At 38.7% G+C, this 26,438-nt stretch overlaps 1 protein-coding gene across 4 annotated transcripts in view; it reads right to left on the bottom strand.

Annotated features, from left to right (window-relative positions):
* Positions 1–2,172: 2,172 nt before the first annotated feature.
* The window catches only part of LOC138106537 (ubiquitin-conjugating enzyme E2 E2), a 217,324-nt gene continuing 193,058 nt past the window's right edge, over positions 2,173–26,438 (bottom strand). For all 4 annotated transcript variants that reach the window (XM_069007273.1, XM_069007274.1, XM_069007275.1 and 1 more), the window contains exons 5-6: positions 24,965–25,112; positions 2,173–2,956 (exon numbers count right to left, since the gene is read on the bottom strand). In XM_069007273.1, the coding sequence (XP_068863374.1) occupies positions 2,859–2,956; positions 24,965–25,112 (246 nt within the window). In that variant the 3' untranslated portion in view covers positions 2,173–2,858. The remainder of the gene's footprint in view (positions 2,957–24,964; positions 25,113–26,438) is intronic.

Raw genomic sequence — 26,438 nt, 5'->3', positions numbered from 1 at the left:
ATTGTTGCTTTGCAGTTTTCTGAAGAGGGAAATCAGCTGGTCAGTTGGACAGGGGGATGTGAACACCACTTCAGTCATCTGTGAATGGGGAATGCAGTTTGGAGAGCTCCCTGATTTCTGCTCCGAGTTGAACTCAAAGGGAATGGAACAGTGACATTTAGCTGGGGTTACTAGAAATTAAATATTGTTTACTTGATATTGCAATTGAATTCAGAACAGCTGTAAGATGTCTGTAAAGAACAAGCCCCAGTTTTAGCATTTGTGTGTCCCTGAGAAAATACTGAGATTTGCTGAACTGATGGCCTTTGTATGTGGTTTTAGGCCAACTGTATGCTCTTGAATGTTTTAGTATGTGCAAGTAATTTGAAGATCTTCATACCCAGCTGTCTGGAAACAGCACACAGACTTCACCAACTAGTAGAAATTAGAAAGGTTATTTATCATAAAAGAAGAAGCACAAATCAGCTAAATTTAGAGAGGATCTGAAGAGCAAAGGTGAGACAAAATAACATGCCTTATTTCCTAGATCCAGGGGAAAAAAAAGGAGAAAAAGAGGTTATGCCAATGTGTTATTTTTACTGGGCCTCTATTGGCAGACAGAATTGTGTTGGGGATGGCTCATTTCTCCTCAGCAATAACAGCAGGTTTTAAATAATGCTTCATATTTCCCAGGTTTAGCAGATGAAGAAAAGTAATTACTTGGGAGGCAAATAGAGCAGATTTGCAAATAGAGGAGAATGTTTTATGGCCAGACTTGCAAAGATTTGGCTCCTGCAGATGCATCTGCTTTAATCAATGTGGGTTGATCCTGGCTGATTATTTTTTTGAGATCTTCATGGTTCTTAAGGCAGTAGTTTTATATTATCCAGGATAATGTGACTGTACAGCTTCACAAAGAAGGCAACTCACCTGAAATTTCAAACTGCACAGCTTTTGAACTGTAAGAACTTCTGGCTCAGAGAAGTCTGGGGTTTGTGTTTTGTTTTTGAAATGTCATTGTTCTTTCATGTCTGTATTTAGGACCCATTGGCCTCTAAATGTTGTATGGCTGGGTTTGTAAACACTTGGCTTCTACAGACACCAGAAGACTCTCTATTTGCTGTGATCAAGAGAATATGATTATTTCTTTGAGATCCCTGTGATTCTTGGGGTGGTAGTTATAGACCATCTACAACTACATCAATGTTCAGCTTTTCTTCATGAAGAGGGCAACTCACCAGCAGATTGAAGCTGAATGTCTGCTCAGTTTATTAGCAAATGGCTGAGAGAAAAACAAAAGAGCCTGGAAACGCTGAGCAATGCAGTGGTGGGTGTGGAGGCCCTGTGGTGTCACCTTGACTGCTTTAGATTTCATGACGATTGAATTAGGGTGGAGTGTGATGGGATTGGGTCTCCTTGTATGTTTATAGTGACCCTGTTGTAATGTATCTTCTTTAAGATAAGATCTTCTTTAAACATAAGAGGCAAGGAGAGAGGGGAGAGGGCAGGCAAGCACTGTATATAGCATCTGTAACGTTTAATTATATGAGACAGGGATTTTCCAAGATGCCTTGCAACACAAAGAACATTCAGCTATCAGCATCACACTATGTATTTTCTAAATCACAACACCCACACATTTCCTTAGCCAAGTAGAAGTTTTCCCTCTATGGCTGCATATCTAAAATTAGCCTGAAGGTCAAATCTGAATAGAAATACCCTTACCATTGAATGTGCTGGGAATGATTGGTGCAATGGGCTCAATTTTCCCATTGAAAACCTTCATTTATTTTTTTAAATAACAGTTACTTTTACAGTCAAAGAGCTTGGAGAAAGGCAAAATGAGGCCTGCTGTATAAAATCAACATCAATATTCTGCTTTCACTGCAAGGCTATTTTTATAGCCAACTATTTTAAATGTAACAAGATGGATATAGTGAAGCCACAGTGTAAAAGATGCAGCAAGAGGCTTCTGAATAGCAAGGCTGTGCACAGACAGGTGAAAGAAAGGCCTTGAAATTTGGAAGATGTTTGTATTTGAAGACAGATACAATGAAGAATTCTAAATTAAGGAATGCATTGATGAGAAGTGAATAGTTCAGGTCTAAAAATAGTTTTTTAACCTGCAGTTGTATTATGTGAGGACTAAGCAGTCTATGCTGCATAAATGCAAAAGCACCGTCTTGCAAGAAGTGCATTTATCAGCCACAGTGTTTTATTGAGTGCTTTAATAATACAAGTGTACATCAACTGATCCACAGTCAAAAGTGGCAGGTCCCTAAGAAATTTACAAGCACTTTTTTTTGTTTTTTAAGTAAATCAAAATACATATTAATTTGTTCAATGCAATAGCCTTTTGTGTGGGAAACAGAAGGCTAGTGATAAACACAGTCTTAGTAATGCACAGTGATTCTTGATTTTAAGCTTTTATACAAAACTTGTTCCCAGTAGCATGCACCCACCATTAAAGACTTCAGTACAAAAAAATAACCCTAAACACTACATTTAAGTAGAAACGAGATATAATTCTGAATTTGTTTGTTTTCCCCAAAACCACATGAAAGAAAAAAAAAAACCAACCCCACACATTAATACAAAGCTTTGTGATAAAGCTCTATACTATTACAGATCCAACATTCTTTGCACTGATAACCAAAATTCCCTGTCTACATTTGAGGGAAACAACTTTCAAGTTAACAGAACAAAAAAAACCCAGAACAAATAAAAATAAAAATAAAACAAACAAACAAAAAGAAGTAAGGACAACCTTTTGTCACAAAATGGTTCAAAATTTAATAAAAAATAAGAATGAAGGGAAGGGCTATTGATGCACTTAGTGAATGTGCTTGCACAGGTCCAGCAAATCCTAGAGGAGGTTCCTATGTGGCGTATCTCTTGGTCCACTGTCTGGCCATTCTGTCGTGCTCTGCTCTGTTAGTCATGTACTGAGTGGCAATGCTTCCAACCAGGGGGTCAGCTGAAAAGGAAACACAAACCGTGAAACACACGTCAGCCTTGGGAGGATGAAAAAGCTATTTTCAGATCCACATTCCTTCAGTTCTCTTAGGTCTAAATGCGACAACAAGGTGCCTACATATAAGAGCCTTGCTTTCAAAGCATGGATGGAAGAAGATCAGGGGGAAATGGACAGTAGTTAGCTATACATGTCTGATAAAGATACAACTGAAACAATTTTCCAAAGTTCTACATCACAAAAAAATGGTCCAATAATTTTATTTTGAGCTAAAATTCACCTTCAGGTGATGTAATTTATTTATGGTATTAGACTCCCACAAGTATATATATTCTCACCTAAGAATGAGATCTAATTCTATTATCAGGTTCAATTTTTTTTTTTTTTTAATACTTTTAGTTTCAAAGCATAAAGAAATATAAGGAATTAGGGCAGTAAGTACTATTTTGAATGCAACAGAAGTTAATTCCAAATTTTGGGAATTGTTATTTAATTTATGGGATCTTTCTGAGCATTCATATGGCCAGAATGCTGCATGATATGACCTCGATCTATGAATTACTTCACAAGTAATTAATCTAAACCAATCAGTCCCCTGAGAAAAACAGTCCAAGACAAGACATTCCCATGAGTGACTGTATTTCATCAACATTTTTCTCTTTCAGACAACATTTTCCTATTCTCACTTTAAGCAGACAAAATGTAAAGAGTTTTTCCCTTTTTTGAGGGGAACCCATACTCTTGATATTTCTGCTGCAACTTTCTGAGATTGTACCATACAAGTCCAGAGGCACGGATCCCACGCTTTTCCCTGACTTGGGACAGATGAATACGACTTCTTGTGAGCGCCAGGTAATGATCATCTTTTATTTGTCTGAAGATGGTGCCATTGAACAACATGAACATCAGCTTTGCTGGTACAGTTGTAATCTGAGGGTGGTGCTTGCACTATTAACCACCGAAATTCTCAGGACAAGATGTCAGGCCTTCTGTCAAGCAGATTAAATCTGGGCTTTTTTGTTTGGTTTTTGATGATAAGAGTTTATGATAGGGGAAGTACGTTGGCTTAGCCAAAAAATAGTTTGATTGGCTGACTGCCAACCTCAGCGAATAATAGTGAGTAATATCTCATGAAAAAAATTCTTTTGCTTTCCATGCATAACCTGCATTTTCAGGAAGAGCCTGTGATTTGAATGTTAAGTTTGCACCTTCTAAATTAGTAACACAAGTTACCACTGTGACTGTAGTGTACTACATCCCTGTAGTCTCAGTCCTGCAAACACTTACTGCGTGTGCTTACCTTTAATATCTTAATATATCCAGAGGAGGTCACTAAGGCCTCGACTTGATTATTTTTACATGCATGAGTGTAAAAGAAGCATATCTGGTCTAAGATAGATTTTAGAAGTTGTAGACTAGAAAGTATATCCCCTTTAACTCCTCAGCCAAGGAGAAAAACTGTGTAGGGGATTACCTGAGGGATTTTGTCCTGTGCAAATAGGAGGCTAACAATCTACAAGCACTTAAATAGCAAGAAGTTATTAGTGGCTGGAATGAGATTTGAGAAGCACTGCAGGGTAAATGGGGAACCTGGGCAATGGGAAAGGGCAACATTTCTCTTCACTTTAGATTTCCCTACATACCAACAGGGAAACCTTGTCGTAGTGTAATGGTAGCTTGGGGATGAGCCCGAGAGCACTGCTGCAAATTCCCACACCCTCCTCGGACACAATGCCCCTGTGCAAAGGAACACTTCCACAGACTCCTGGAGAAATGGAGACTAAGGGTTGAACTTGAAAGGAATCTCTGAAGCAAAATTTGAAGCATATCCTGGTTTTCATGCTTGTTGGGGAAGGTGGGGTTCGGCCTCTGAGGCATCTGGCTGGGAAGGGTTGCAAGAATATCACGGCATCACCATCTGGAATGCGGCAAGTTCTTACTGAGGTTTAGTGTGTATTTAAAGTGATGCCTCTGAGATCTTTATAAAACCTTGTATGAGTCAGTGAACAGTGATGTGCTGTAGTAAAGGTTTATCTAGTTCAAATCTGAAAGTGCAGGATGACTGTTTCTGTGAAAGCCTGTCTTTCACATTGGGAGCTGTAAATTAACTTCCTTGATAAACTACAAGGATACTGAGGATCACATCATCATCCCCAATCCTGCATGGTAATTAGAAAATTTGGTTTCCTAGTGTGGGGTTCCATCTATATCTCCTTTCAGAAGCAAGAAAATACTTCAACAGCATACATCTTTACAAGGCTTTGGAAGGTACAGGCTCTTCCCCCCACCTCCTCCTAGAATGGGAGGGTGTCTCCTTTCCTTTGGGGTGAGACAACGAGTGAGAAGAGTTCTTGGTAAGAAGGTGAGGAAATCTGTTGAAGCCCAGTAATGCAGAGAACTGGGCTGTTTATTTATCCACATGTTCAAGCCTTTGTCTCTGCAGTGTTTTGTTTGGCAGTTGAGAGAGTGGAGGTGATGGCCTGTAAGATGTCTGAGGTCTACAAAGCTTTTGTTGTAGGTGTGTAAATTCCTGCTGAGTGATCTAAGAATCAACTATCAGTCATCTCAGGTGCTTCCCCCAAGCCAGTGCCTCCCTCCATAGGTGTCTGCCTGTATGAAGCAGGACTGTGGAAGCAAAGAGAGGTCCTTTCTTGCTGTAGCATGAGCAGGACCAGCTGCACCCACAGCCAGCTGCCAAGCAAAGGCTACTGAAAGGTACTATCAGTAATTAGAGAAATGACATTGATTTTTTTCAATTTGGCTGTATGTTTTATTGGTTATAACAATATTGAATAAAAAACCAAACCCACAGTTTGGGAAAGCCACTTGCTCATTTGAGACTGCAAACTGAAGGAATAGAAAAATAGTTATTGACAGTGAGGCTCAGCTATTTCACATCTCTGTCAGAGGGTCTGGAGGTGTGTTATACGTAGATATTTATGAGGACTTCAAAAAGGACACTTCAGCAGGTGTTTGAAGAACTGGCTTATTTTAGCAGTTGCTGTGAAGCCATCAGGAGGCACAACTGCTTTGTTTGAGAAGCCAGGACAGCTGGCAAAGAGGGCCATTTAAACTTCAGACCAGAGCCACACAACCAGGGGCACACTGGCCAGTTTGAAGCAGCATGCCACATTTGTGCCACGGGATGTAAGGACAGTGTGAGAGCTCCAGAAATGCCATCGGGCTCTCCCTGCATCTGTGTGGGCAGCTCCAGCCAGCCAGCAGGCCCTAGGAGACACATCTCAACACTTCATGAGTCATGAGTCACCACTGCTGTGTAATTCGCCGTGACGGGCCATAACACTGAGATTACAAGATAAATTGAAGCATCTTAATTAAAACAATTAAAAGATTTAACTCCCAACATGCACAAGCCTTTTTTATGGGTATCCAAGTCCTACCAAATATCAAGTATGAGGAAGAAATCCTACAAAATACCAAGTATGAGGAGGAAATAATGGTCCCCATTTACCCCCCTAAGCTATGTAGCACATGGCTGAGCACCACCTGGTGCTCAGCTGGGCTGCACTGTTTAAGGGGTATTGTGAAATATCCATTAGTAAGGCCAAATATGTATTTATAAAACAACCACTGCATAAACTATCTAATTAAGAGATGAAAAGAAAAACCAGATCCCAAAATTCATAACATTTTCCCCTTGTTTCCATTTCTCACTACCAGCAAACTGTTTCTTATTTTCCATTTGTATATACCTGTGGTTTTACTGTTTCTGTAATTAGTAAACTACAGTAGTTCTCTCTCCTTTTTTTTTTTTCTTAAAGAAGTAGCATGATTCATCAATGAATCAGGATGCATTTCACAATTTGACTCTAAATGGGACTGTGTCCAAATGACAACAATAACCAGGGGATAAGAGTATAAAGCCATGCCAGAAATGTGTTACCCAACATAGTGAAAGAAATGAAAATAAACCCACAATAAATTAATAAAAACAGCATATCTATGCAACTCATGTCCTGGCAGGAGAAATGTACTCTTGGATCACCAGAACCATGGTGGCTGTCTTGAGAGCTGGGATGGCACCCTCTGTGCACAACTCCTTCCCTGTCCTGTGGGCTGGAATGGGCTTCCCAGCCTTTGGGGTGCTGGTGGCTGTGCCAGCCAGGATGAGGCAGGGTAACCTGTGATCCTGTGTGGCACTCAGCAGCACTGGACCCCGGGAGCAGGTTTGCAGGTGGCACTGGCTGTGATAGCCACATGTAGGGAGCACGGGAAGTCCTGTCCTGGCACACACCCTCAGCTCACCAGAAGAGCTGCTGCAACTCTGTGGACCTGGAAATCTTTAAGGCCTTGTAGTTTACTGTTCTTTCCAATCTCAGACTCTGAACTTCTAAAAACCCACCCCAGGATGCCTCTATAACCTTTAACTTATGTAAAGGAAATTTTTTATCCCATACTCTGATTAACGCCATGCAAAATATTAACACACTAGGAATTACAGCATCAAATCTTATGTTAGAGGACAGTGCACGAGCGACAAAAAATATAAAAAAGGCACCATCTTATACAGGCAAGGACAGGAGCTATGGTTCAGCAATGTAGTTTACAAGGAAAATGTCAATCAAAAGAACTGGACTATGAAAAAAATCTTTAGGATGATTTATTGGAAGACTGCAGCTGCTAAATCCCTCCTCACCTCACCATATGTAATCCTCATGTTACATCAGAATTCATGAAATTGCCCTGTATGTATGTGGTTTTGAAAGCTGGGTGAGCTGGAGCTTGTCCCTAGCTTAAAAAAAGGTCGGATGCACTGCTCTACAATACCTTGTCATCTTCTTTTGCAGCCACTTAATATGACTGTATAAGGAAGAACATTTGTGTCTCATGTCTGTTGTAAGGCTAATCAAATTTACAGTTCAATTCTAGGGAGTTAATGCTATTGGGGATTTGGATGAGCTGAGGTTCGGTCATTACAAAATTACAGCTGTGTTTAATGCCAGTTAAACTGCTTTATCATTCAGAAGACAGACTATAATTCTTCTTTAAAACTACTTTCCCCCCAAATAAATGAAAATATATTGCTACACTGTATTTTTCTCGGCTTGTATTTTTACAGCTATTTCTATGTCAGCAAATAGCAATTTCAGAGCAGAATTCATCTCCTGGGCTTTGCAATGCTCTTTTAAAAATACAGCAAACATACTCTAGTGAAATAAAAAATGGAGATGGTGTGTTTAACAGCTTGATTTCAATGTGCCTTCCCCATCAACCACACAATATGCAATGAAATTCCAATTGGTAATGCCAACATGGTTAAGGAGACACACATTTAGACTTAAAACGTACATTAGGGGTGTTTGTATGCATTTTATATATTTTATATGAGCATATATAAAGCAGAATTATATTTCCATTGCAGTATTTTGCAGTTTTAATAGAGAACAGCTGATGGAGCCAGTTATTACACCACCACAAGCGGGTTCTCAGAAAGACTTTTGGAGTACCTTAAAACCTAAAAAAACCACAGCCCTATGAAAATCTCACAGTTTCTTCAGCCAAATATTTAGAATGGACTTTTTTTCCTGGTCCAGGTTTAGATTCAGCTCTGTATCAGGTTGCAAAGAGTTGGGCTCCAGCTGAAGGGCAGAATTAAAGTGGAAGAATTCCCAAAAATTAGATGTAAGTTGCAAGGTCAGTCCTTCTCCTGAACTAAACAACTCCCTGCTCATGGCTGTGAGAGCATCCCATTGATAGGCTCTACAGAACTACCTGTACTAAACCACCAGTCAGCAAAAATTAAATGTTTCCTATTCTTTGGACAGGATGTGCGATAAGAAACAAATAAGTACTTTTTTAGTTATTTTAACTTCAGTGACACATTTAGAAGAGTTTTTGGTTTAGGTAACACTACTTTTTTTTGTTTGTTTCTTTTAGGACAGCCTCTCTTTCCAGATACACTGTGTTTGTTTTTCAATTAAAAAATGTGGAGTGCTTGAGCTTTTTTTTTATGGAAAAGTCAATGTGCTCTGTATGTCATCTACAGGATACCTGCTTTGGAGTCATCTTTATACAGCAGTACAGGCAGGACTGGTTACCCCAAAATCAAACCTCCCCAGAACAAAAGTTTATATTTCCAGTGACTACATTTTGTTTGGTGGTTTCATTGCAAATAGCAGTGCAGGACAGAATATATTTCCATACTAGCTTGCAGTGAAAGCCAAGATTTTTGAATCCAATTTTTGTAGCTTTTAATATTGTACCAACCTTTACTTCCCAAAAGGTAAACAAACAAACAAAAAAATTAGGATTGGGGCAACAGCAGAAACTAACACTTTACTGAAACACCAGTTTTCTTAACAGCAAATGCTGACAGCTTGATTCACACCAAAACCACCCTTAAACTTAATTTAAAAATTATTTAATATATAATTATACTTTCTTATGTTGTTTTCAGTGGTATCCAGGTTACTGTTATAAAAAGACCAGCCAGTGCAAACTGCAAAGGCAGTGTGAGCCATGCTATACCAAATATGTCACAGAACAATTTAGTACTCCAAGAGGAAGGGATTAAGAGAAGATGAATTGTTTGTGAGTAATTTTATTTATAGTGTCACTTTGCCTCGGGAAGTTTTCATAGTTAGCCACATATCACCTGTTTCAAACTCAGTGAACTCCTAGAAGACCATGTTAAGGATACTGCAAGTCTCGATATAGAAAATGAGATATGTGAAATGCATCATAGTGATCATAGAGCAGCAGTGCTGCTCTCTTTTTCTATCATTAATAATAATGCACAGACTGAGTAATTCTTTGGAAGCAGAGACAGGTGAAGTGGCACACTGAATTACTCTACTAACCTTTCACCTTTGAAAAGAGTGCTCAAACCCAGGGCACGAGTGAAAAGGAGTGCGGCAGCACTAATCCCTGTTTGTGCGGCAATAAAACAAGCTCGCGGTCGGGAGCCTGATCAACACACGCGCACGAACTGGAACAACAGCGTGATTCAAGGCAGAACAAAGGGTGGTAGCAGGGCTCTGAATTGCTTTACACAGCCTACAAGCTGAACTACAATTTATTCCTGACTTTCACAAAATCACAGTTTCAACTATCCACACAGAATAACCATCATCGGGGCTCTTTGAAAGCCATACAGAAGAATGGTAAAGTGATCAATAAATACTGTAGTAAAAAAGGAGAGCAAATAAAATTAATTGTTTCAGTAAAGAAAAACGGTTGTCACTAGAGGAGAAAGGAGCAAATTCTAGAAAGATGAAATGCCTACTAGGAAAAAAGTCAGTGAAGCTATATTAGTTTTAGAAACTATAGTTCACAGTAGAAACCATACAATATGACATAATCAAGTCAGCTTCTCATTTCAGGAACTAGTTTTGCAGGTATGCCTGGTCCCTCCTCAACATTCAATAGAAACATTTTAATGTATATAGAAAGAAAGTCAAGTGGTCTTACAGTGGTGCCTTAGCTTCCCATCTGTGAAGCTGGACTAAAGCTTTTCCATCACCCAGGCTAAAAACTGCAAGGTATCTGGATACTTTCATAAATGTGGCTGTACAGATGTATATCACAAAAAGACTGCTATCCATGACTTGACTCTAAATTTTGAGCTCTGTAGAACTGTCAGAAACACGTGACTGTTAAGTTTGCACAGTAATTGCAGTTACACAAACATTAAGGCATACGCAGTTTGGACTTGATTACTTGATGTCCAAATTGTTCTCTGGAGAAAAAAATGATACCTATCTTGAAAAATAAAAGAGCTCTGCAAATCTAGTTTAAGAAACATCCATTTACTAAAATATCCATTTTGTAAGCATGGAGGGAGAAATTCATTCCTCTCTCTAGACTTGTGTTTGATTGCTGTCAGGCTACCTACCACAGACCCGTGTGAAATATGAGGCTGCCTAAGAAAAAGATGTTTCAGAAATAAGGAGTATTATCTGGCCCAATTTTATTAACGCAGCTCTTAAAGGAAAGTGTTGGCAGTGATTCATCTCTGTATCTTGCCAAGGGAAATCATTCTTGTTTAAAGAGAAAGATTTTTTTTTCAGTCTTCAGTTTTTAGCAGGATTTCTATAAACTTCACTGGCTGACTGGGAGTTAGCTGAGACAATCACGGATCAGCGAGGTACAGTGTACTGATCTCGTAGAGTTGTCTTTAATTAAGGAAGAACATGCACCTATTAGAAGTGCCAATATGCTAGAACAATTAAAATTCTGAAATAACACACTTCACTTTGATGCTTGGATGCGTCTCAATATTAAAAGCACAGACACATTAGCAATGTATCTGTTCATAGTAAACTCAATTGAGAAGCAGTCGTTGTTATTAGAAAAAAATTAATAAAAAGGTGTTAGTAACTGTAGAACTTAATTTGAAAGACATTACATGGCATGTGGTTTGATAAAATTTGAAGAGGTTACAGCAATATGCATTTACCTTGTGGAAGATGGCTGTGAGTGGATAATAAGAAAACCACAGCCCTCGGATCTCAACATGCTGTCAAACAACCAAAATGCTGAGACCCATAACTAAACTGGCTTTTATTCACAGGGTCATAACTGTATTTTCAGAAAAGCACCACGGATGTGATTTTTTTGGTGTGTCTGAAGACTTGCTAAGGGAGGGATAGCTATTCTGTAGGAATGCTCATGTGTTTGGCATTTCTTCCATCTAAAGATAATGGAACCAGTTTTCTTCTGGATCTGTCCCTCCTTATTTCCCACTAATCACCTCCTCCAGGCAAAGGATTGACCTATGGGTCTTACACATCCTGAACAAAGAGTTTAACACCTAAGCAACGGTGGGTGGGTAAGGCTCTTCTGTGTGACCATGCTTTGTGTGGCCTTAGACATCCTATAATCACGTGTACCAAAAGTAGATTGCTCTGCAAGAAAACCAGGAGGTCCTATGGGACCCACTTACCCTGTGGATTCCCAGAGGACAGGAAGGGGAGGAGGTGTTACTGCATGGTCTGGTCTTTTAGACACTGAGCGAGAAATGAGTCCTAAAGCCATCGTCACTCTTAGAAGAGTGTTTAAATGTGAGCAATATCAAAAATCTTCAACTTAAACATACCCCTTTCAGGTCAGATGTAGGAGTCATCTGAATCCTGCTCATGAATCTATCCCTTTTTACCTTTATTGCAATTCATCTTTAGAAAATAGAAAAGCCTACATAAGTTATGAATGCTGCTTCTTTTGGCTTAATCTGATTTTCCCCTTCTTGTCCTATTAAATCTCATTATTAATTTGTCAAATTTAATCCAAATCTCATTATTAATTTGTCAAATTTAAATCCAAAACTGCTATTAAGAATCCCATAAAAATGTCAAAAGAATACAAGAGGCCTTTATTTACAAAAGGTGGGGTTAGTGAAGAATTTTATCCCTTCTAAAGGCCTACTAAATAAAACTCTTTCATAGCCCAGGGCCTGAAATCCCTTGGCAAGTTGAACATCCATTGGAACAGGAATAGGAACTTAGGTGTGCCTTGCATGAACACACCTCTTACTGTTACCCAGTAACACAAAAAACAGTCAGGCCTCTCCATTCCCTATACAGGCAGTGACTGAGGAATCAGCAGGTGAGTGAAAAAACAACCCCATTTTAGCAACCAACTGGACCATCCACTTCTAGATTAACTTCAGAACATGAATATAATTATGCCTAATTATGACCAGGCTCTAATAGGACTAAAAGGAAAAAACAGGTTAAACAAATAATTAGTACTCATCATGTAGGCAAGTTTTGCTCCTGGATTAGTTGCAATGAAGTTACATGGCAATGCTGAAAAAAGATTGAATTTGTGATATTTTACAGCAATCATTTCATATTTAGTAACAGTTAAAATAACTTTATTTGGAAATCTTATCTTTCCTGCCTGAGGGGTCACATTGACTCCACTGGCATGCCTGACTAAATGATAATCACTTTGCAAAATGATTTCAGGCATTGGCATAAAGAGTCCCAAGACTGAGCCGTAGAAACAAGCTATACAAGGTAGAGATGAAAAGACATGGAAGGTCATGAAGGAATTCCTTTTGCTAATATAATATTATGTCTTACAGTAAGTTCTACTTTCATGCCACTTTATACAGCCACTTTACCTAATCAATACTATAAAAACCCAAGCAATGAGGATTCCAGCCCTTGAGAATTTTCTGAAATCTAATTCATCTTGGAGTTGCAAATGCTCTACTCCACACATAGAAGGGCCTTTTTTAAAGCCTTGTACAGATGGAAAATTCTACAATTTCCTAATCAAAGCTGTATTTCTGTATCCCACATAAATGTGAAATCTTACAGTACAGCCCATTCTTAAATTTGGGACAACTGCACCATATATTTTGGTATTTAAGTAGCTGTCTATGACTCCATGTAATACACCTGAACTTAATTTGCTGTGAAAATAGGGATTCTGAAACACACACTGCATATAATTTGTTTTATTTGTTGCCTTTGATAGATCTGCAAAACTGTAAAAAACAAACAACTGTTTCCTCCTCCCCTGCTGAATAATGTAGAAAATTAGCCATGCAAAATAGGAGAGACATGTCTTGCAGCGGTGTAAATCATCTCTGAAGGTAGAATCTGAGTGACTCAGGAATACTAATTTCTGAAATCTTACTCAAGAAAGTGAGAGACTAAATGATTTAATAGCTCACATATCCAGGGTTATAAATTTCGCTTTTCAGGACTGACTCTACATTCTTATTGGGAATCTCTTGGCCAAATGTAGCAGGCTTCTTTTCAGGAGCTTAAAGAATGTGGAGCAGTGGGCTTTCTATGGTGAAACAAAAATAATTGTATTTTAAGAACAGGAAGAATCAGTCTTAAAAATAGTTGTGCTAATTAGGGTCCTGAGGGTGGTTCTTAGGCAGTTAGAAACGTATGGCAAGAAATTTGAAAATCTGTTCTTGCCTTCATGTTAAAAAAGGTACACAGGGAAAAAGAAAAACAACAAACACACAAAACAAACCCCCACTTGGTAAAATGGAACAAAGTCTAAATGAAAAATCTGGAGTACAAAGCTCAGCAGGACTGATGCCAGTTTACTCCATCTGAGATTTGAACTATTTGTACTAACTGGGAATAATGAATATTAGATTGAATTATTCTGAGATTAGAAAATTCATGTAATATCTATTTTTTTTGATTTTCTAGTTTTATTTATTTTTCCTTCAAATATATACAGTCCTATTAGTGAGAAAAATATATCCAGTAGAATGGGTTAAGCCTGGAAGTGATGTATCTATTTCATTACAAGGAAAAAATAATTATATATTTATATATATATATATAATATATATATATAATTCTATTGGCAGACAAAACCTGCATGAAACAAATAAAATACATTTAATAACTGTAAAAGAGTGTATTTTGAAAGGCCGTTTACTTTCTATCTTGGAACTCATTCAAATTAAGCTAGAAATCTATATATTACATATGAGAAATAACTAAGAGCTTTATTTAAATACTTTACATTGTTAAACATTTAATGTTGATGACTTACTTTGGTCTCAGTTCACACAAAGATTTATTATGCGTATGCACTAAATTACCTGTCTTCTCTCTGAGGTTATGGGCATAGAAAACCTCCACTGGTAGTATTTTAAATTACACATGTTTATTGGAAAGAAAATGAATTGTAACCTTTTGTATCTGTAGCATCCATCACTCATGCATTTTCTCAAGTACTTTTAATTTAATGATGGTTGAGCCTAAGCTTAAAGAAACTCTGTGTTTCTGGAGCAGAAATCAACAAACTTCTAAAAGCCCGGTATGTGTATTTATCATAGGGCTTTTATAAGTTTCATGCAAAAAAAAAAAAAACAAACCCAAAAGTCAAATGTATATTTTTCCAGCTTTACTTCCATTTTGTGATGACTGTATTTTATATGTTGTAGAAACACTTTTTGAGGAATAATAAAAATGAGGAACAGTTAAGTGTTGTGACAAGACTCCTTTTTCTTATGAGTGCCAGTTACATCCCTTTACATTTATTTCTTGTCACAGATGTACAAAGCCTCTTTACTGATTTGGATTTTAGTCAATCTCTGATTTAATCAGATGCCATTTAATAAACTGATGGTTGGGTATTATTATGTCTGAAGTTCAATTTTTCTCACATCTCCTTAAGCAAAAACAAATTAGGAACAGAAGCACTATTGAAAAGGACAAGAAATCATTAACAGCATGGTAAAACCTTTTCCATCTAAGGAATGGTTGAAATTTAAGGTGATTCCTTTGAGATGGAAGAAAAACACAAAATAAAATGTGACAGGTAATTTGGTAAAGAAGATTAAAAAAAAAAAAAAGTGGTCTTATCTTTTCCATAGTAAGAAAGGAACACAAACAAAACCCCAACACATTTAGCAAAAGTTAAAAGGAAGGAGATGCTTCATACACCAAATTGGTAAGCACACACAAAAAACACAGTGTAGGAATACTAGAAAGTGATTTAGGAACCTCAAAAATGAATTAGAAAACTTAATAGCCATGCACCACCTGAGCTACCACTGCAAAGGCTGTACTGCTCATGCTTCAGCACATAATCTGATTGTTAGCTGTGGCTAGGAGGGAATTTCCTCTTCTGTGTATTACTGTGTGAGTAAAGAAGTGCTTTGAGGGATTTTTACAGTTTTCTCTGACCCACTGAGGGATGAGCAGTTGCAGGCAATGTACCTGACTCAGTGAGTAGCACTGGTTTTCTGCTAGAGAATGTCTGTACTCCTTCTAGACATTATTCTTTGCAGAGATACATCAGAAAAAAAAAGAACAGGGTAAGTGTGTGTGTGACTGGCATCTGGAGCTATAGCTAATGACTGTATCATGCCTTGGATATCACAAAATCCAGATTTTATTTTAAAAAAGCAATCTCTACCATTTGCTTTCTAAATTACATAAACCCACCAATTTTCTTATGTAAATATTTCCAGACACTTTTCAGAAAAAAAAATGATTTAAACAGATTGTAGACTTCTGAAACCATAATGGGGGGTTTAAAACTAAGTATTTCTAAACAATCTTACTTCTATAGTTGTGTTAATCTTTTTAATGATGTCTTGTGAGCTTTGAATAGCCTAAATCTAAACACACTAAAAGCCTCTATGCTCACAAATAATGGTCTTCTACCCATAAGGTGTTGTCAAAGTGCAACTGAAAAGAGCAATGATTTAGGCCAACATCAATAGTAATCCTGATCCAAGCCTCCTCCCCCTGCACACATAATTAGGAGATATTCCAAGACATATTTTCCTGAGAACTACTAAAGGGATGACAGTTCACAAATGTTTTTCCTGCTGTTATAATAATCCCCACAGTCACGAGTTCATGTTGAGGGGACTTAGTCAACTGATAAGAACAAATCTTGTAACAGTTTCATCAGCTTTTCATGGCAAAGGAAATTAATTCTATTTCAATGCTTATCTATATGCAATTTTCATAATGTGCTGCTGCACTTCTTGCATTTACATCTGTTTAATCTCATGTTTATAGATCATGTCCACAGAGTTTAAGACATATAGGTGTACAAGTCTGCAAATATTTAAAGACCAGATGTATAGCAAGTCTCTTCCTGGCAGTGCTGAGAGGCTCCTAGTGAGACTTCAGATGCTTAAATCCCACGGGAAGTACTGAAAACCCTGCCAGCTGTCAGCCAGCAGCTTTAGGTGCCTAAATGCCTTTAACATATTGGTACTGCGTGTTCAGCTCAGAATATGAGAAACTGTGATTCAAACTATAGAATAGAAGTTAGTGTTGTATACACACTACGGCAGAACTGGTATAGCACAGAATCTTTTAAGGGAATCAGAAGAGAAAGCACTGATAAACTACCACGAATTTGTAAATATCAGCTCTAGATTCTGTGATATGATCAGTGTAAATATGTATATTTGCATATGTAGCAGGTTCTGCAGAACAGGGAGGGGAACATACAGTATTTCTAGACAAACAAGTACTTTCTTGAAAAAAGAACTTTGCTGCAGCTGATGGGATCACTTTGCTCATGTTTTTCCCAAGACAACCCCACCTTTGATAAAGTCTTTCTGCACTTACTGAGAGCAGAACAAAACCCATCAGTTTTATGCTGCATTTTCCTTTCATGCTCCCTTAGGACAACTTACTAGGATGGCCTTTATGCAGAACACCCATTTGCTCTGCTCCCAGCCCAGCAGCACTGAGGCAGCTACACTTTGTCTTTGCTAAGGCAGAGCCTCTGGAGTGAGCTCATTTCATTTGCAGACAACTCACGGCAGAGATGTAAAAACGAGCAGAAAGGTTATGTTGCAACTTAGAACAAACCAAAAAACATCACTCCCTGAATTGATTCCTCGGTGCTTTAACTTTCATTTACTGTGTGTTACTTGTTGCCATGCTTGAGTGACATGGCACAGAGTATTTTCCTGCTTCAGATACAAAGAAAGCATTTTCCATTGTGCTGAAACTGCCCACTTCCTGACAGAGTACAGTATACAAACTGAAGGGAAAAAACAGCTCCAAGCTAAAGATTATAAATAATCTCAGACAACAGAGCAATTTCATTGTTTACATGATCCACTGCTGCTTACAAAAAGGATATATGGGAAAATGAGATGGTTTTGTTGTACGTCTGATAGTACTGTGTTGTGACATTGCACCTGGTAGCCTGTGGGTGCCAGGAAAGAATCAAAGCAGCAGGGCTTAGCCAGCCTCATAAAATTGGACAAATTAATATGGTTTTACCAACTTAAAAGTATTTCAGTAGTTTTCCAGAATATTCATCACATTTGACAAATCTACTCAAATATGGATTATTAAAGAATATGTATAATTTTAATGAGTATTTATAATGAGTACTTATAATTTTCCTGTTTCTATAAGTCTTGACAAAAATGTTCAAGAAGGAAATAAATTTTCACTAGAAACCACAACAGCATATACTTGGGCGCAGGAAAGCCTAGGAGTCCTTTTTGATAAACTGAACAAAGCTGATAAGATGTTCAATGAGAAAGAAAAAAATCAGATTGGATTCTGAAGCAGTTTTTGATAGCAGCAAAACGTGCAGATCATGGCTTTAAGGAAAAAAATTACACGAATGAGGAAAATGAGAAGTGGCTCATCCCTTGAACTTGCTGTCATCCAGAGTTTCTAAATTCATTTCACAGCTGGGGGTGAGGGGAAAAGAAGGAATGATAATTGGGAAGTCTAAAAAATTGCAGGAGGAACATCTGATGTGAACCAGCACTGACAGAAAGCAGCCTCTGCTATGGGGAAGCACCAGATGAGGAGGAACACGGTACGGTACATGCTTCCTGATACATCGGGATATATGGAATAACGGAGAGAAGAGAACGTACATCCAGGCTGCTGAGTGGTGAGGAGCACGGACCTGTTCTTCATTACCCAGGGCTGGGGAGCTATTTTAAAGCTCAAACATGGAAGCCAAATAGCAGAGCTGTGACCACAGCCAAATTCCCACTCAGAGCCAAATGCTCCAGCATGGAACAGATTTTATTATTACAGCTATGTTACATTTTCCTTTATTAAGATGCCTTGGATTTATTTTTAAACTTTTTTTTTGGACAGGCTAGCGTTTTCAAGTATCTCAGTAATTCTGAAAATAGATATTTTTTTATTGATGTAGTGGACCTCTATTAGTGTATTAAAATGCTGGTATGGCTGGGGGTTTGCTGGCTGAAGAAGCAGAGTTATTCCTGTGGAACCTGATGCATCGGCACACACTCGGTTTGTAAGTGGCTGTGGCAATTCTGGCTCTTGGTGTCCCTGTGCCAGAGATGATCAGCCCGAAGCAGTGTCAGGAGCACACAGTGTGTCAGTGGGCATCAAAGTCTGGCAGCCTCATTCCAGCTCCTGGTGGGAGATGCATTTTCCTCAGAGGGCTTAAGTGAACCTACTTCCCTTTGTGTGGGGCGTGCAGAAGACAATTCTATGGGTATTGTATTGTACATTGGGTATTCCATGTATTTCTGTCAATACCTGTCAATACCTTATGCAAATTTGTAGAGATTGTGGAATTGCTATAAACAAACATTTGGATGAAGCTTAAGTTTCCCAAATGCCAACACAAATTAAAAATGTAGAGGTGCTCAAAACTTTCTAGACAGCAGATCTATCCATGTTGCAATTGGAGGTATGAACCCTGGCCAGAGAAATTCCAACAGTTGGCCTTGGGGATGGCTGCTGATGGCAAACCTGCCAAGGGACAGGGCAGTGGCATCGCAGCAGGACACCAATTTCCCTCCAAGAAGATATATTGCTGTCTGAAAGGGAAATGGGCTGAGAAATCGCTAATTCAGTTCCTTGCCTTGCATGTTGTCTGACTTAAATCTCCCACCTACTCCTGTTTTGCAAAGGTTCTGGAAACAGCAGCAATTCCAGCAGCTTTGTAGCAGGGTAAATACCATTCAGGCTTTTAGGGCTTTTAAGCTTATGTTGAAAAGTCACCCTCAAAAGTGCTGTTTTAGATCCCATTGAGGATCAAAGATATGCATTAAATTACACTATTGAATCCTTTTCTGCAAAAGATGACAGAACTGGGATTTTATACCCTCAGCAACAAGAGTACAGAACCTTGCACACCCTTAGGAAAATGATAAGGAAAAAAAAGAAAAAAGAAAAGAGAAAAGAAAAAAAAAAAGAATAATGTAATAACTGAATCCCATCTCTAAAGTTTCTTAAATACCAGCACCTTCATGCAGGTGTATGTACAGGTGTTAATATCTTTTGGCAGAAAATTTAGGCAGACCTAAATCATGCCAAACCACATGGATAATTTGCAATTGCAACAGAAAAAGAGCAATAGGATGTTATCCAAAATTGCCTGTTATACCTACTCTGTGATAAAAACAAAGACGTTTCTGGGGAAGATAAAGGCAAAATGTAAGGATGACTCATACGAAGAAAGCTTAAAAGCATGTCTCGTGTCCCTTAGTGAGACACTTAAAGCTTCCCATAACCTTAGGATCTTTGACTTTGCTTATCTATGCTTAGATAAATGTAAGTCATTAAAATGCACAGCCACATTACTTCATGTGGGTTAACAAAGTATGAAACCTTCTAGTAAATTCATGATTCATGGCAGTACTTGTAAAAAACAGCACATCCACTTCTAACCGGGGTACAATATATTTGAAAGTTACAATGTATGTTGCAGAGTTTTTTAACCTAAACAGTCCACTTTTCAGATGTGCTAAGCAAATGCAACTACAATACAAATTGATGGGTTTTGGATCAAAGTAATGCAGTGCTACTTGTCCAACTCATTTACTCTTGTAAGTACTTTTACTGTGAGGACACGCATGCTTCAGCCCCAAACTACGTTCACAGCAAACTTTACATGTAACACTAAACAAACCGCCTCACACTTTCTGGTTGAGTTTAAACAGTAATGAGACAAGCAGCTTGACACTGCTAATATAACATGTGACTGAAGTATCTGAGAGCAGAGCAACCAACTTGACTAATGCTGACCCCAGTGAAGTGGGTACTGCAGGAGTTGTTTGTGCATTTCGTCTGCCAGAGGTTAATGCTCTTTTCTAGCAAAAGCTTTTTCTTCCTTTTTGCTCTTCCTTTTTTTTCTCTTTTCCTTTTCCTCTTTTCCTTTCTCCACCATTTCACTCAATTGGTTTAAAAAGCAGACAAACAGTGAAAATGACAGGGCTAAGACAGAAATAACCTTCAGTGGGGCTGCCAAGTGAGATAGGCACATCCAACAGGGAGCAGTAAATATTTCCACCCGGATGACGGTGATGATGAGCAGGTTAGTCTGTCTAGCTGTGCCTCATGCCCCAATGAACTCCAAGAGTCAGGCGCATTCAGGAAGGATGAGTGCACTGAGGATGAGCAGGGGAACAGAAAGCCCCTCTTACAGAAGGAGGCTCCTAGACACAGGTCTGGTAGTGTGCAGCAAATAAAGACAATGAGGGAAGAGGATGGTTCTTTACTAGTACACCGGGAGTGAAAACCAGGAAAACAGTCACTTACGCTATAGGACAAGGCTTGCTTAAAACTGAGTGGGTATAAAATTCCTGTGAATCAGTTCAGGTTACGAATCAGGCAAAGGTTTCTAAAGAGCAAAGCAAGTGAGGCACTGTAGAGCCCTTCAGCAGTTACTCTGGCTACAGCTGCCATCCAAGTGTTCAGCCTACTGTTTGTGGGAAAGCAGTATTGTGGCTGCCCACATCTCAGTCTGCCACTCTCATCCTCTAAGTGCACCCCCTGGCACATCCCCATTGCAGAAGCTCACAGAAGGGTATGGCTGCCATGCAGGGAAGAGGGCCAGGAGCAGCAGCAAAGCATTTGGGTTCAGAATGTCAATTGAGGGATAAAATCCCCACTGACCGTAGAACTTGCATGTGGGAAAATTGGTAAGGAGCCAGAGCCAGAGGATGACACCAGAAGGGAAGAGGCTGGTGTGAGGGAGAGGTAGGCTTTGTTCTCATGCTCTAATCAAGGCTTAGCTGCGTGTTGTTAAGCAGACATGGTTCGATGTAAAGACTGTTCAGACCTTGGGATAATCAGGCCAGCCAAGTTCAGATTTTGAATGTGAAGAAGGAAGCCATGCAAAGAAAAATGTTGCAGTGTTATAATTTATTTTCTCTGAAGTATTTGCACATGACACTTTTCCTGGTGCTCAAGAACCTTTGGCAGGGCCAGGATGGCAATGATAAGTAAGAAAAATAAACATTCTAACCCAGATCAGCATCATCAGCTCTGTAACTATAAAAAATAATTCATTTGGTTAGCACTTCAAACTCAGGAAAATACAAAATCTCAGGGGCCATCTGCACTTGAAAGCTCTTTGGATTAAGGCAGTGTGGGAATTTACACTCCCCAGGCTCTGCTTGAACATTTAAAATATAGTTGACTTCTACTCCAAGCAAGACAGGTTTTCATAACTTAATACATTTTCAAAGTGGGGAGTGTCCACACATGGAGTTACTCTGAAATAACTAACTGCCCACATAGGCCAGCCCTAGCAGCTAACACTGCTGGAAGCAGGCATTTTCAGCACTCAAGCACAGAGCCTATAAACATTCACTCACTCACTCACTCGCTCACATGCTCTGTTTCACACAGGTGAATGTATCTGTCAGGTTTTGTGGGGTTGCTCATGCACATGTCAAAGTATTTACAGGACTGGAGCCCTGCTTTGGAGAAAGGGACATGTGCTGTGGCCTCGAGTGCCACTTAAAAGAAAAATACTAATCCCTGGACTGGATGCTAGTGTGGCCCATCCCTCTGACACATTTGGCTCTCTTGCACCTCCAGATAATGCACACATGTTCAGTCGTACACAAACCCTACGACACCCCTTCCCCCCATGAAAAAGTCAGCCAGCTGTTACAAAATTCAGGCATTTCATTAACACAGTTTACTGGCTGATACTGCCAAGCAAAACAGAGACAATCAATAATAACCAGCACTGAAGGGTCTGAGAGAGCTTATGAGTAAAGGATTGCATTAGTTGTTTAAAAAGGACAAACTTGCTCCTGCCTGGAGTGATAGGGAACAAAAGGCGGTGATGTATAACCAGGGAGGAAAGAGGCTTTTGTAGATTACTGTGTGAATGACAGGAGCGGCAGGAGCAAATACCTCTTTTCATTTGCTCAGCCTGCTGGAGAAGAATAGCAGCGCTTGCCAATGAAGCTGCAGCTGTGCTTCAGCGCCGTTTAATCACTGTGTATGACTGAGGGTTAATTAGCTGCCATTCTTACTCCTATTTGTTGTTCTAATGAAGATTTGCATAAATGTAAGAGTAGGGGGTAACTGATACTTGATTCTTCCCTTCAGAGGCTGGGGTGGAAGAGTCGCCCATCCTATGTGTTTATGTTTGTGGGAGACTCAGTGTTGCATTTCCGTTTGACCTGATCTGCTTCTGGCTGATGAATGGTGAAAAACAGAGTTCAAAGTTGCTTATCAAATCGAGACCCCTGTTGTGTTTCTGCCTTTAGAAAGGAGCAGACTAGTTAGATGAAGAGAGGACTGAGGGATTAGAAAATTACTCCCAGCTGACAGAGAGGAAAATACATATATGAATGTTTCTGCAGCTACTTTTGGGTACATATATGCAATATATTTCAATGATATATGTAACAGTGACGTATCTTTCTTTCTATCTATCCATCCATCCATACATTTGATGGCAAGTAACCAATAATTTTTTAATGATAAAATGTCTCAAAAAATAATGGGACAGGCAGCACAACTGCAACATATAAGCCAATATGATGAAAAGTAAGGATTTGTGTATTTCTGCAAACCTTCTGTTGTACGTCACTAACATTCAAAGTTCACTTTTAAATAAAAAGAGTACCTAGCACAAAACAGGCAATTTCCAAGGAAGGTGAAAACGACTCAGCAGTTCAAAAATACCTGCCATCAGTGCCTTGTGAGAGCACGATACAAATTAAGAAATTGCATTAATTCATCAAAAAAAGGAAAATGTTACCATGAAGCAGTGACAAAATCCAAAACTACTTCATAATTAAAGAGAAGATTTGCAAATGAAACATCATAAAATTGTTTTATTTACGAAGGCCAGTACAATACTTATGGTTGCTAACTGAAAGAGGCGAAATGGAAAAACTTCCCATTTTTGTTAACTTGTTGTACATGATAATACAGTATGGAGAACTGTTCTCAGTATTCCTCTTACACACTTGATATGCTAAAACTGTTGTCTGACAGCATCTGTGAAGATTTAAGATTGAGAGGGCAGAAGAAGTGAATTTCTAAATTTCAAATCACTGCTGGAAAGTGTCTGGCTTTCAAGATGACTGTATCCTTCCAAAGAGAGGTGACCACAAGAGAGCACGTATTTACTGCCCATTTCTCAATCTCTACACAGCTTTGCAGAGTCTCTAGCTCTTTATTTAGTCTCTAAGACACATGAGCAAACATTAATTTGGTTTTTTTTTTTTACACTTCTGTCATCTATCTGCCTGACTACCTACAAACATTTCTTCATATTTTTGGCCAAACACTAACAGAAATCAATCTTTCATAGATGCTAGCAGAGAGCATTCAATCCACCTGAAATAAATGTGCCTAAAATGGTAACATTCTATCACTCCAGCTCTTAGCTGAAAGGAATACCACAGGTCTCAGTGTTTTATACAGTAACAAACCCACATGAAAACAAAAGCAGTCAATCACATTTTTGCCCACTCTCACCCTAATTCTGAGTTTTGAAATATTTCAATATTTTATTACAGCTTTCGATTCAGCTCCTGATTACGCCAGAATCTCACATTCTGCCCTTTTCAAAGCAATTTTTAGCCCTTTAGGCAAATTAAAAATAATACTGAAATGTAGAATAAAAAACAAACCAGCAACAACTCTCATGACATATAAACAGATCACATAATTTTTATTCAACAATTCGTTAGTAATTTCTACATACTATGATTTTCCAAGGCTACAGTCAGAATTATGCATTGGTAAATAGGGTAAGAGAAAGTGGAAATTACAGATCTAGTGGTCAATGGCATAAAACAAATCTAAAAGAGCTGAGGGGAGAGGTTAAGTGCTATGCTAGTTAATAAGAATGACAGCTTGCTTTGAACACTCATGCTGACTGCCTAAGATATTGAATAAACCTCATTTAAACCAATTTTCATTATTTGTAGAGTCTGCGTTAGGCATCTATCATTGTCAGTGCTATTAATATTCTTTTCAGAGACCACATTATCAGCATATTTAAATGAAAGCTTTCCTTTTCAATATTTATTAACTCATTAATATTTCTTGGTAGTAATATCCTGGTTGTAATATCCAAATTAGTGCATACTAAGGTATTTTCTACTGATCAAACTTTCTGAATTTAAAAAAAAAAAAATTCTCCTAAAACTGCACTTGAGCTCCTGAAATTCTGCTTTCATTTTATACTATTTATATGAATGGCACTTAAAATTTACATTTTTGTATTTTTTTCAGTAGGTACCAGAAAACCAGAGCACATCTTAGTGAGCTGACCAAATGTGAACTACGAATGAACGAGGATACAAAAGTTAATTCGTCTTACCGGGGTTACAGTCTGTGAGGAGGGAGCAGATGGAGAGGAGTACTTTAGAAATGGTTAATGCTGGACTCCAGTTGTCTTTTAAAATGTCCAGGCAGATGACGCCTTGGCTGTTAATGTTACAGTGGTAGATCCTTGTCCGGAACGTTACCTGGAAAGGACAGCGTGTCTAAGTACAGCAGCGTTCAAGCCAATAATTACACAATCATTAAGCAATGAGAAATCATAGGAACAAACATTCTACTTTCCAGGCTGAAATGACAGTAGTTCTCTGCTCCTGCTGGTTAAAGACTGGGCAAGGCAAAATAAAGGAAATAAACTCTGCCTCCTGCATCTGTGGCCAGCAGTGAAACTGGTTTGTGCAGGCTGAGAATGGGACACATTTTCTGAGCTTCCTCTTGCCTTGGTCTCATCAATCTCATTCTTTTGTAGACAGCCAAAAAAAGCTATTCCAGCCCCTGATCTGGACAATGTTCATAACTCAGGTCCACAGCTCTTTCACACTTTGAAGGGAGTCAGAACAAGACAGATTATTCTACTGTCTTCATCTGTTCATCATTTGACACAATAGATTAAGCTGTAAAAAAAATGCAGAGGCATCACAGCAGTGACTCCTGAAAAAATTAAAGTGAAATATTTTTGAGAAAGGCTGCTCAGATAAAAGGCTTTTATTTCCAAATTTTAAGTTACATTTTTATCAGTAGGACTGTTTACAAAACTTTTTGGGGTTTTTTTGTCGTTTATTTTGATGATTTCTGTATCCATTTTATATCATCTTCCAGGTGATCCTATAGGTAACAAACCAAGGAGATTATTTTAGCCCAGAGTAATGTCCTTCTTCAGGTTGAAGACACAGGCTTTTTATTTTAGAAGAAGCTCAGCTATGAAAGTTGACTTCATAGCTCGGAATGGATACTGGGGCTACTGGATAAGAAGGGACAATGTGAAAAAAAACCCTCATGGAGTTAATCAAGGACTAATTTGTCCATCAGTTCTACCCAGATGACAAGTCCAACCAGCTGGTTTCAATGAGCTGTTCATAAAATCTAAAATCAAGACGCAGAACTTCAGACATCTACCTCACCAGCAACAGCCCTGCCAACAGAGGGGCTGGGCAGGCAGGAGACAGCAGCAGGCAAAGCACACCCTGACTCAGGGAGGAAGCTGTTGCTCTTCACTCCACTTGGACAGTGCTAATGTAAGCTGGGAGTGCTCACACATCCATCCCTGCCCTTCCACAGATAAACCTGTGTCTGGAGAGTAATGCAGACTGATGACAGGTGTGCTCCTCTTCTGATTTTCTCCATCATCAGAGATCTCAGTGATCTGAGTGGGATTATCAGGCCACTTAGCAAGCAGAAGAGAGAATACAAGTGAAATAATATGGTACCTGGTTTACTTCTATAAAAAAAAATATTTATAAAAAAATATAAATATATTTATAAAAATATTTACTAAAATATTAATTCTCTAGCAC

This window comes from Aphelocoma coerulescens, chromosome 2, assembly GCF_041296385.1.
Source record: "Aphelocoma coerulescens isolate FSJ_1873_10779 chromosome 2, UR_Acoe_1.0, whole genome shotgun sequence".
In the NCBI taxonomy this organism is placed as follows: domain Eukaryota; kingdom Metazoa; phylum Chordata; class Aves; order Passeriformes; family Corvidae; genus Aphelocoma; species Aphelocoma coerulescens.
This window is presented reverse-complemented; position numbering and strand designations above follow the sequence as displayed.